Here is a 12,097-nt window from a genome sequence, read left to right on the forward strand (position 1 = left end):
AGATCCACCTGACACCAGCAATATTGTTTGGGCTATGGCCTCTTCTGAATCCAACTTTAATTTCTGGCAGTTCTCTATTGATGTACTACTACTGTTCCATCTTACTTGTATCTGATATTAATTGTAATGTTCAATTATTTCCACAGTGTTGAAATTCCACCTTTATTTGGAATGGTAACAAATATGGATCTCTCCCATTTCCCACTGTTGTTGCTATGTGCTGTTGAGTCACCTAGCTCTGAAGCTTGCTCTATCCTGAGCCAGTCTGACTGTCTCTTACACACCTAACCTCATTATTCCAGTTACCATGTCAATCTATCTCATGCAGGGTTTTTCCCTCTTGTGCTGTCCCTCCACCCTTCCAAGCAGGACATCCTTGTCCAAAGACTGATCCATCCTGTCACCATGCCTGAAGGTAGTTGCTATTGTTAAGTGCCACTGAATTGAGTACGACCCATAGCGACCCTATAAACAACAGGTCTGAACCCTGTCCTATTCTGTGCTATCCTCACACTTTCTGAAACACTAAATCTCATTGTATCAGTCATCTTGTCAACCCACCTGGTTGAGGGTCTTCCTCTCCTTTGCCAACCCTCCCCTTTTCTGAGCATCATGTCTCTCTCCAAAGGATAGCCTCTCCTAGAAACATGCCCAAAGCAAAGCCTCATTATCTTTGTCTCCAACAAGCATTCTGGCTGCACTCTATTCAAGACATATTTGTGTTCTTTTGGCAGTCTGTGGCATGTTCAATACTCTTCTCCAGTATCACGGCTCAAAGGCATCAATACTTCTGTCATCCTTATTCACTGTCCACCTCTCAGATGCATAGCAAGTAATTAGAAAGAACATGGCCCAAACTAGATGTACCTTAGTCCTGAAACTGAATGTGCGAAATAGATGCTTCAAAATTCTCACCTCTAAGGAGCAACTTGGTTTCACTCTCTCCAGGACAAACCTGTTTGTTCTCTTGGGTGTCCATAGAATGCTCAACATTCTTCTCCAGAAGCACAACTCAATGACATCAATCCTCCTTCTGTTATCCTTAGTCACTGTCCAGCTCTCTGATGCATAGCAAGTAATTGTGAAGACCATGGCCTGAATCAGTTGCACCTTAGTCTCCAGACTAACATTATTGCTCTTTAGCATTCTGGAGAGATACCTGATAGCAGATTTCCCTAATGCAATTCATCTTTAGACTACCTGACTGCTGGTGCTAAGAGTATTGATTGTGGAGCCAAGCAAGCTGAAATTATTAACAATCTCAATCTCCTCTCCATCTATCACAGGGCTGCCAATTGGCCCAGTGGTAAGAATCTTCGTTTTCTTGATGTTGAGCTTCAATCCATATTGAAAAGCGCAGTCCTTGACTTTCTGAAGCAAACGCTTCAGGCCCTCCTCATTTTAGCAAGCAAATTTATGTCATCTGCATAACATAGTTTTTTGATAAGTTTTCCTTCAATTCTAATGTCACATTCTTCTTCATAAAGCCCAGCCTCCCAAATGTTCTGTTCTACATATAGATTGAAAAGGTGTGGAGACCTCTGTAAACTTTCATTAAAATCAATCTAAAATTAAAAGAAAAAAAAAGTGTTGCAACAAGATGCGTCTCTGATATATTCCTTTTTTTATTTTGAACCATGAGGTTTTTCCTTGCTCTGTTCTGATGACTATTTCCTGGTCCAAATACAGGTTACGCAGGAACACAATCAGATATTCTGGAATTTCCATTCTTCTCAAAGTTAGCCACAGTTTGCTGTGATCCACACAGTCAATTGTCTTTGCATAGTCAATATAATTTGTCAAATTAATTTAGTCAAAACCACAATAAAGCAAAATAACTTACAATGATAAAAAATAATTCATTTAGTCACCTAGAAAGTTATATAACATTTTAGCATTCTGTTATGTGTCCTGGATTAGGGACCAACTCATAACTAACCCTCCAGTAGTTTTCACAGGCTCTTCACACTGGAAGAGATTGCCCATCTTTATTTGGTGGATCTAACCACCTGCCTCTGGAATTTGGCCTGGAAAACTCTGGTTGAGAAGGTAGAAATTAGCAAATTTCAAGAAAATAAAGGAACTCAGTGACTAACAGATTGGTGGAGAGTTTACAAATAAAAATTTTATTTATACCTTAATTCTGGCACTATCCAACCCCACATATCCCAAGAAATTAATCACTCCTGCCTGTAGCTTTCAGCACCATTTGATGAAGCCTTGAATGGTTATAATTACTGTTGAGGTACCTTTCATCCTAGAACGTTAATTGGAAAGGTGCAATGGATTTCTATCATTTCCACCCCCATCCAGACCTGATAAAGGCCTACCCCTCTCCTCCTCTAGTTTTAATGTTTAACGTTGGTAGAATGGTTTCCACAATTTACAAGCAGGCTAAGATCGTAGGACAAGCCTAGAACATTTCTCACTATCTTCAACAGGGGGCGCGGCGGCCTTGGTGACACACCAAGTGACCTACCAAGGCTGGTCTGGGGCGCTTTGCGGGCGGTCTCCACTAGTAGCTCCTCCCTACGACCCGGGCGGGAAACCCAGACCACTGAAAAGAGACCCCATTTGGGAAGACAGCTGATGTTGCCCGAACCTGGATGCTTGGAGGTCACCTCGCGCTCCTTCCCAGGCGCATTGAAAACCGAGCGCCGCTGTCCCAGCGCTGGTAACCAGGCGCACACGGCCCGCCCGGCCCTGTTTGTCCTGGCAATGCGCCGCCGCTATTTGAGGTGGTTTTTATCTCGCAAAACCCAGAAAAACCCCAAGCGGAGTCTAGAAAAGATGAAAGAGGCCGGGGAGGGGAGAACCGCGAGGCGGCGGCGGGCAGAAGCTGGCACCGGACTGGCGGGACCCGGAGGCCAAGGGGCCAGGCCCTGGGGGGTCCCGGGGAGCCTGCAGCGCGGAGTGGGGGCCGGAGCCCCGGGAGTTTTCTTTGGGATTTCTCCCCTAAGCCAACTCCAAGGCGGCCTCTGTCCCTTATGCACTCAACCCCTTTCCTCTAGCTATTTCCGCACAGGCCCCCAGCCCACAAGTCCTGGGAACTCGAATTTCTTCAAAGCGCCTTTGAAGCCCCGCGCCCCGGGAGGGCAGGAGATTTCGCACCTGGGCGGGGTGGGGGTGAGGAGGGGCATTAGTAACTGGTCAAGCTGGCCTGGGACTCCCCGTCTCCTCCCACTCATTCCTGCCCCGCCAGCTCCTCCCCAATCCCAGTGACTTGGACCATCGGACCCGGGGCACTCAGAGTCGAGCCCAGGTCGAGGATGTGAATGAGGGGCGGCTTGTGAGTCCCCTCAGCCCAGCCGGGGAACCCTGGGGGGGCAGGGGCTGCACAAAGCACTATTGTGGCTTAAGGATGGCCGCCACAGAGTGGCTTTTGTTCCTCGGCTAACTCCGCGGCGGGCACGACTGATTGCAGGCCCGAGGGAGGGGGCGGGTTACATGCCAGGACAGGTCGGCCGGCTGCGAGCGGCCCAGCTGCCAGGCTAGGGTCATACAGGCAGTTCGAGCTCGGACAGTTGTGTTCACGCTTAAGGAGAGGTCATTGCCGCGACCAAGGTAGTTTAGTGCAGCGTCTGAGACAGTGTGTATGTCTCCAACCTTCCCAACTTCGCAGAGAGAACCCGGCAGATTAAATAAAAAAACAACCAACAAAAACCAATTCAGCCGGAGGGCCTAACTATACATTTCACAGAGAACATACAGAACAAACAACATGCACAATAGCGTGCCCACGGGAAGTCCCCAATTTGATAAGGAAAAATCCTATCGCTTGCCCTTCACCATTCCTTTCCCCTCATTTCTCCGCGGGAGAAGCCTTCTCCCATGCGTGCGATTAACTGGGAGGATCAGCTATGGGTCAGTTAAGACTGTACGGTACCCAACTACAATACTTTAAGTCAAATTTTTATTTTATTTTATTTTTTAAAAAGACTCCATGAGGCCATGATCCCTTCCCTTTCACAATATTACCCTCTCCCCAAGCTCCAGCGGCTTTATTTAACCCTTTAACTTGGGTCTTGAGGAAGCAGAGGTGGGAAAAGGAGGATCCAAAGTCACAGGAAAAGCATTCAAAGGCACGAAGCGGCTTTAAAAGTCACTGGTGGTGGAGTTGGGAGCATCAGAAGTCCTAGGTAGGGGGCTTGTGGACCCACCTCAAAATCAACTTGGGGGACTTCTGTCCTCCTAGCTCAGTAATTTTCTTCTTTCTCATGGCTTGTAGGCCTAACAGTGCCTTGCACATAGCAGGCACTCAAATGTTTGATCTGATCCCAGAGAAAGCTTTCCCTACACATACTTCAGGAAAGGCACCTCCAAACCAACGTCCTCCTGTCAGGTGGGTTTTCACAAGAGAGCAAGTCTAAAATGGAACCTTTAAGCTCTCCATAACCACGGCAACAGGAGATTAACCTGATGGGGTCATGGTGTCTGTGGAGCAGTGAAAAGACCCTGCTCTAGGATCAAGGGAGCAAGGAGAAATTCCAGTCCTTCTCCCTCCATAGGACTTGAGATTTCACAGCTTCTGGATAGGACTGGGGATGTTAGGGTTATTCCCTAATTGACTTATCAACTCTTTAACATAGACCTATAAGAAAAGATTCCATAAAAGAGCAACCCCATTGACTGAGACCCTGATTATAGAAATCATATTAACAAGATCTCCACTAACACTTTGTTTATACAGAGATGCATTTGGCTAAAATTTCCTTAGAAATGGACCCCCTTCCCTCCCCAGTTAGTTCACTCTATCTGACCCGTCATCATAACTTAGATAAATAGAATTATTATTATTACTATTCATTACTCTTGGAACAAAGGGGTTAAATACACAGGCCTAGGGGCAGCCTCCCTGACCCTGGGGTCACCCCATCTTTGGGATCAGATCCCCACTGGTCTGCCCCCATCTTGGCACCCCACTCCCTGCCAGGTCACTAACCCCAGTCCCCCATCCATGGACCCTAATGAAGGGGCCACCAGGGGTCAATAAATTATCATCATTGTCATCACTGTGTGTGGTAAAGAAGAAAGCACTGGAGATTGGAAAGTAGTAGAGTAAGAAGCTGAGAAGACTGGAAGCTGAGGATAACTAAGCTTGAAAGGATGAGTGCATGTCAAGGAGTTGGTGAGATAGAAAATTTAAAACTGGAAGCCCAAAAGGAAGGGAAGTGAGGTGAAGTAGCAAGAGGAGGAGCGAGAGAAGCTATGAGCTGGGGTGAGGGAAGAATTAAGGAAAAAAGATTTCATGAACCACGTCCAAGATGAGAGCCTTGGATGAGAGCTTGCTGAAAGTCAGATCTGTGGTAAAGGGAGAAGTGACATGAAGAAGCATGCAGTGAGATGCTCAGTACCAGAATGTCCAGGGGTGAGGTGGAGAAAACTCTGTGGGGGAGCAGGCAAGGGACAAAGAATGTAAAAGGCAAGCAGTGGTCTGTGGAGCCAGGAGAGACTGGCAAGACAGCCCTGAGATGGAGACACTCTACCCAGCTCAGATCTCCAGCAGATTGCTTTGCTCAGGGCTGCCTCCAGGGGCTTTCTCTGGGGGTGTGGGTGAGGTGGATGGTCTGGGTGTCTGACTAGCCTCCTCTTCCCCTGTGTTGCGGGTCTCCCCTAGCTCCTTGGGGCCAGTGGGAGGAGGCCCAGGGCCGGGCTCTCCATGGGTACGCTGGTGTTTGCTCAGATGATCGCTACGGGTAAAGCGCTTGGAGCAGAGCAGGCAGGTGAACTTCTTTTCCCGGGTGTGAGTGCGTACATGTCGCTCCAGCTCATCTGAACGGGTGAACCTCTTGCCGCAAAACAGCCAGTTGCAGACGAAGGGCCTCTCGCCTGTATGCCAGCGCAAGTGGGCCTTCAGGTGTGAGGCCTTGCCATACACTTTGCCGCAGCCAGGGATGTGACAGCTGTGGATGGGCTTCTTCCGCAGCCCGGCTGCAGCTGCTCCCAGCCGCTCTAGCTCCTGGCAGTTGGGGCAGTCACAGGAAGAACGCCCTGCCCCACTGCCCCCATAACCACCACTGCCCCCGGTGCCTGCACCCCTCTGGGGTTTAGCTCCACCACTCCCCTCCAGCTGCCCACTGTTGCCCACTGCCTTGGGTTTATAGACATCTTGAGGCAGGACATGCTGAGGCCCTGGTTGCAGGAGGTGGGGAGCTGGGTAAGGGGCTGGATTAAGGGGAGCAAAGTCAGATGGATAGGTGGACAGCTGGGGGTTCAGTGGAGGCTGAGCAGGACCTGTGGGCAATGTCCCTTGCAGCCCATCACCCTGGCTCTGACCACCACCTAGCCAGTTGCCCCCAGGATGCATGTCCCACCAAGGAGTGGGAGCATTGCCTGGGCCTGGTGAGATGCCCGCATGGATGCCTGCCTTATACCAGGAGCCATATGGGTGTGCCATGTCCAGGGAGGTGTAGACACTGGGCAGGCAGTCAGAGGAGCTGTGCCCTTTGGGCACTAGTAGCCCAGGGTCCTGGGTGCCTGTAGACCCAGGAAATGAGTGAGAAAAAGGAGGGTAATCATTTGCATAGCCCGAGGAGGGTGCTGGAGGACTGCCTGCAGGTGAGAGCAGCCCATTGGTGCTTGAAAAGGGAGCTGGATAGGCATCTCCCATGGTTTTGGGGGACGAAAGGTCACTGCCCACAGTGTATTGCTTCTTTGTTCCTACTTTGCCCAGTGTTGTTGAGTCCCGCAGAGGGCTGGAGCCACCAAATTTGCTGCAAGCTGCCGTCAGCATGGCGAGGGGGCTGGAGCCATAGTGAGCTTCCTCCTGTGGGGAAAAGGAAGCACCACTTAGGGCTAGTAGAGAGGCAAGGAAAACCCTGACGATGATCTCTAGACACATGGATAACAGAAAAGGACAGTCAGGAAAGAGTTGATGGTAGAGGAAATTAGATAAGGGCCAGTGAGGACCATGGGCAGATTCAGGATGGGATCATGGAAGGAAAGCAGTGGCCTAGGTCTGTAACACAGTGCCCCACCCCAGAAGGCAGGAGGTGGAAATCATTGTGGGGTTTCTAGGAGTGTGCATGGGGCCTTCTAGCAACTAAAGACTGTTCTTAAATAGCTATGAGATGAGCAGAAATAGAAGCAATACCTGGGTGAGGTAAGAGAGTCTAACCCTTGCCAGCCCAGAGGTAGACAAATCAAATCCACCAGCTCCTCTATGAGAGAAAGACAGGCAATCTCTTCCTGTGTTATTATACACTCTGAAAACCCACAGGAAAGTCAGCTATATGAGTCAGTTTCAACTCGATGGCAATAAGAGAAAACCTCTCCCTAAACGTAGTTTTAGAGCAAAGCTCAGGAGCAAGGGTGTGGAGGAAAAGCTTGTGCGTGAAGAGCAGCATGAGGTGAAAGTAGGTTTTAGGAGTTTTCTCCCATTTCAGATCTTCCTGATGTCACTCCACATTCCACTTTCTGCCTCTGCTTCAGTTCCTGACTAAGGCAATGACCTGGTCTCCCTAAGGTCAGTCCTTATGTCCCTGGTAAGGAATCTCTTGGCAGGAACTCTGGGGTAGTGGCAGAGACACTAGGACATTGAGAGGGAATAGGGCTACCGCCAAGCCAGGACTGTGGCTGAGGCAAGAATGTCTTTCAAGCGGGTAGTGGGCACCTCCTGCTTTGTGGCGCCAGGCTGTACCCCTTTGGGAGGCGGGGAGGAGCTCAAGTCCCTCAGGCCCCTCCAAGGCTCACAGTAGTCTCACAGCCACATTTCTCCATGCCTGAGTGTCCACTAACAGGCAGCCTACAAAGGTAGTTCCTTATCGTTCTTCTGTAATGTGAGTTAGACAAAGTATGCATATACAGAGCATGAGATCTTTTAGAAACACAGAGGTATCATCTTAATGCTGCTGCTGCCAGAAAAAAAGGCAGGTCAAACCACTCTCAAAATCAACACCACTTAAGAGTTCCTGATGCCCTCACTGGATCAGCCTCAGGAAATCCCAGGAAGAAGTGTGCTCCAGCATCCTTAGCATAAATAAGTATCCATTACTAAAAATGACCCAAAAAATATCCTCAAGAGTTGATCTTGTGCAGTTCCTTGATTAAATAAAACAAAAACCTGTTGTCATCGAGTCAATTCTGACTCGTGGTGACCCCACGGGTTACAAAGTAAATCTGAGCTCTGTAGGGTTTTCTTGGCTCAGAGCTTTACAGATGCAAATTGCCAAACCTTAATTTTTCAAGTACTACTAAGTTCATATCACCAGCCTCTTGACTGATAGTCAAGCATAGACCATTCATGCCACCCTAGAGACTGTGCCTGGTGATTTCCCAAGGAGGCTGAGAAGGAACCCAAAAAGTCAGGGTCCACAGCTCTTCCTGATAACCCCTAGATGTGCGTGTGCATGATTTTAATCTTAGAAGTAGGTTAAGAGTCTTAAGGTTACAGTGGAGAGGTGTATGAATGCTCCACAAAGCAAAACTGCTGCCCACCCACCTTGAGTTACCTCCATGGATTCCCAAATTAGAGATGCCTAAAGCTATCCTAAATTTGGCCCTACTAAATCCCTAGGGTCCCTCCCAGTGTGTGGAGGCTGTGATCTTCCAAGCAGAGAGTAGGCTAAGACAAGAATCAAATCCTAAAAGAAAGACATAGAAAAATGGAGTGAAGGGGAAAGGCAGAGACCAAGACACATGAAGAGCAAGGGGCATATGCAGGGATGAGGGATTGACATAAATGTCTCACAGAGATGAGGGGAAAAAAGAACAGAGATGGAAAATCAACATTAAAAGACTGAAATGGGTAGGGACCCAAAAAAGCAGAAAGGTTTAAAAAAAAGGACAAAAAAGCGGGGAGAGGAAAGCTGAATAAACAAAGAAGGAGAGGTGAGAGAAAAGACTGGTACAGGAAAGCTAAGGAAAACAGAGGATGGCAATGAAGTGGGGAAAATAGGAAGGGAAGAAGGAAGAAGGCTGACTTCTTACCTAAGAGAAAACCACCACCGTGCTAGGCCCAAGAAAACCCCCAGACCAGGCCACTCCCCCCTCCTCTTCTCTCCTGACCGCCCCCTCCTCCTCTCCTCAGCCCAGCCCGGCTCCGTTGGTTTCCCTGCGGTCGGTTTATTTTTAAAAACGCCGACGCCATCCCCCCACCCGGCCCTCACACTGTGGCCACAGGGGCCTCAGCCAAGCCCAGGGACCCCACCCAGCTGTGGGGAGAGGAGGAGTGGTGAAAGAAGGCAGGCAGCCCCAAGCCAACAGGAGACCCCAGTCCTGGGAAGTAAAGCCTACAGGACCCCTGAGGACAGGGAAGAATAAGCAAGGCCCATTCTTGAGGCTGTTCTGTGCTGGAGACCAAAAGCTAGGCTTGGGGCTATGTTCACCATAGATAGCCTCAGTTTCCTTCTCTCGTTTTCCTCTGAGAATTGAGCAGAGGTTCCTGGTTAAAGGTTCTGAGTGTGCTCTCCCATGTTTGATAAATGTATTACCTCTCCAGGACCCAGGAAGCCAGTTTTCTAGTTGTCTTCCTTGACCACCTCCCTTTTCCATCATCCAATTAAAAAAAAAAAATGCCTTAAGTCCTGGAGAGGGAGTCTATAGAGAAAGAACAAAATAGAAGCTAAGAGATTCTTGTTCTTTCATCCTGATGTGGGATAGAGAGGAAGGAGTCCCAACTCCCCTGGAAAGGCTCTCCATACGTATATCTAGGGGCTGACCAATCTGCTTCCAGTTCTCATCTTTTCCAGGTACTTCTCAAAATTATCCAGTCCCACCTAGCTCCCCTTTTCTCCATCCTCCCTGTATCCTTGTACAGACTCTCTGTCCTTGTATGGATCAGATGAGCCTCTCATCAAGCAGCAACTGTTTCCCTTTCTGAACCTCAAGTTCTTCCCACTGCCAGAGAACCTGCCTGTACCAGGCAGAGGAATCCTGCTGGTGATAGCAGAGTTGGTTATTAAAGCCCCAGGTCTCTAAAAACTAGCCAAAAGGAGTGGAAGGACCAGGGCATCTTTGTTTTGGGGCCATTTCTATTCACAGGGGGTAAGGGGACATGCAAGCCTAGTTTCCTCTACATGCTCTTCTTGTTAAGTGCTGTCCCTATCCCATGTCTTTCCAGCAGGTCCCTGGGCCAGTCCCTCCCCCAGGCACCAATGCCACGCTGGCAGCTCTGGCATGATACCCACCTCCTGACACTGCTCTTGCCCTGGATGGACCTACAGTTTCCATGCACCTATTCCTCCGGCTTCCTCAGGACCACAGTGACTCAATATAAAGCTCCCTGGAGACCTGGAATGGTAGGCAATTGACCCCAGTTGCTGCTGGGGTATAGTACTTGGCTCACCCTGATTACATAGAAAGACCAGTGACAAGAGGCATGGTACCCTATTGATTTACCTGCCATTCCCTCAAATTCATTCACAACCTCATTCTCACAGCCCTCCAAGTACACCACCCAGCCCTTGGAATATTATTCCTTAATAAGACTAGCAGATACCCAGCTAGCACAGCCTTACACACATGCACACCTATCCTCTCAGAGAGTCAGCTGCAAGCAGGCACATTAATTAGTTTACACTCTAACACCTGCACATACACTCAGGCCAGTGAATGTAGGTTTAGGTTAGAGTGAAGACTCACTCCATCTCATACATCCTCTCCTACAGGTAAATGAATCTGCCTCCTGTTGGACCCATCATCCCTGGGACCTGAGTTAGGACATCAGGGGCAGAGATGGGGGTTTTGAAAGGGCCCAAGAGTAGAAAAGTTTCAGGGTTATTGAAGGAAATTGGCATTCAGGGCTGGCTCATGGCCCCAAATTCCTGTAGGACAGAGATAGAGACAGAAACAGAATAAATGACCCAGAACCAGGGAGAACTCAAGATACTAAAACTGGCTGGAGTTCCCCATACCCGACAAGATACTGCTCTCCAGGCCTTCTCCAGCTCCACACCCTGAGTCTCCAGAAACCCTGCTGCTCAGTGATTTCACAGGGATCCAAACCCTGACCCTCTGTGGCAGTTCAGTTTCCCTCCATCCCCAGTGCCAGAAGCAAGGGATACTGGGGTCCCAGCCTGGAGGGGAAGTGGCCCAGTCCGCCCTGGAGCCTCCCACTCCCAAAATAGAGCTGAGTTTGTCTTTGGCTGAAAGCTAAATATTTGTGAGCCGGGCAGGCGGCCTCAGACCCTGTCCCTCCCCCTTGGTTCCCTGTCAGGCCTGGGCTCAGTTCCCCTGGCCAGCACCAACCCCCCCACTCCCCATGCACAGGACTGCCCTTCTTCCTTCTCTCATAGCCCACCTCCTTTCCTACACAAATCGGGCTCCAGGCCCAGCCCCCTGCCCACACACAGACAGAGAAGATGCTGCTGAGGCTAGGCGTCCCAGGAGACAGCACCCCAAAGAACTGTCTCCAGTTACTGTAACTCCGTGTCCAACCAGTATTTTCTGCCCTCTACCTTTCCACTTATCGGTTACCAAGTTATCCTCTCCCCACCTCTTCTCCCTCCTTTCTTCACTCCTTTCTCACTCCTTAGAGTTGGAGTGCTTGGCTAACCCTAGTCTCCAAGCTTTCCTCTAATATAATCTTTTCTCACCTTTCTTTGAACTGCCTTCTCATTCCTGGTCCTGCTTTATCCTCCCCTTCTCTTGTCCTCTGCTTCTGTCTCCTCTGGCCTCCCCTCTTTTGAACCCAGTTCTCTCCCCTCACCAGAGGGACCCCTGGAAGTGGCAAGCACCATAGCTCCTGTGTATGAGTTGAGGGTTGGGTGGGCAGGGATTGAGCCATTATTAATATTGTCATTGCTTTCCTGGAAGGGAGGAAGGGGCAGTTACCTCAAGCAGGGAGGATGCCATCCTGAGGCTGGGGAACTGGGTTCCAGGGAGCCAGGCAGATGGAGAGAGCTGAGCCGGGAGAGAGAGAGAGAGAGAGAGAGAGGAGAGGGAGGGAGAATGGGAGAGAAGAGATCTAAAGTTAGAAGGGACTAGGGGGTGGGGGTGGGGGGGCTGCTCTCTGTCTGTAGGGATCCACCCTCTAATTACAGCTTTCCCAGTGGAGAAGGCTCCAGATCCAATGAGGAGGGCGAGAGAGGGAGGCAGAGGGTCCAAATTTCCTGCTCCATTTGCTGAGCTCCCCAAAGAAGAGATCTAGGAGGGAGAG

General features: G+C 49.6%; 1 protein-coding gene across 1 annotated transcript; it reads right to left on the reverse strand.

The window, feature by feature from the left end:
* Nucleotides 1–5,464: 5,464 nt before the first annotated feature.
* Nucleotides 5,465–11,821, reverse strand: SP7 (Sp7 transcription factor). Its single transcript, XM_006883895.1, has 2 exons — nucleotides 11,773–11,821; nucleotides 5,465–6,766 (listed from the first exon to the last, which is right to left on the reverse strand). The coding sequence occupies exons 1-2, from the start codon at nucleotides 11,791–11,793 to the stop codon at nucleotides 5,492–5,494; spliced, it is 1,296 nt and encodes a 431-aa protein (XP_006883957.1). The 5' UTR covers nucleotides 11,794–11,821; the 3' UTR covers nucleotides 5,465–5,491.
* Nucleotides 11,822–12,097: the final 276 nt, after the last annotated feature.

Source organism: Elephantulus edwardii, unplaced genomic scaffold (assembly GCF_000299155.1).
Source record: "Elephantulus edwardii isolate Elephantulus edwardi_28Jun2011 unplaced genomic scaffold, EleEdw1.0 scaffold00030, whole genome shotgun sequence".
Classification (NCBI taxonomy): Eukaryota; Metazoa; Chordata; class Mammalia; order Macroscelidea; family Macroscelididae; genus Elephantulus; species Elephantulus edwardii.

Excerpts from the sequence above, each read along its gene's own strand:
- SP7 (XM_006883895.1), bottom strand. The coding sequence starts at position 11,793 with ATGGCATCCTCCCTGCTTGAG. Across the intron at positions 6,767-11,772 it reads TGGCATCCTCCCTGCTTGAG|GAGGAAGCTCACTATGGCTC; the intron begins GTAACTGCCCCT and ends TTTTCCCCACAG.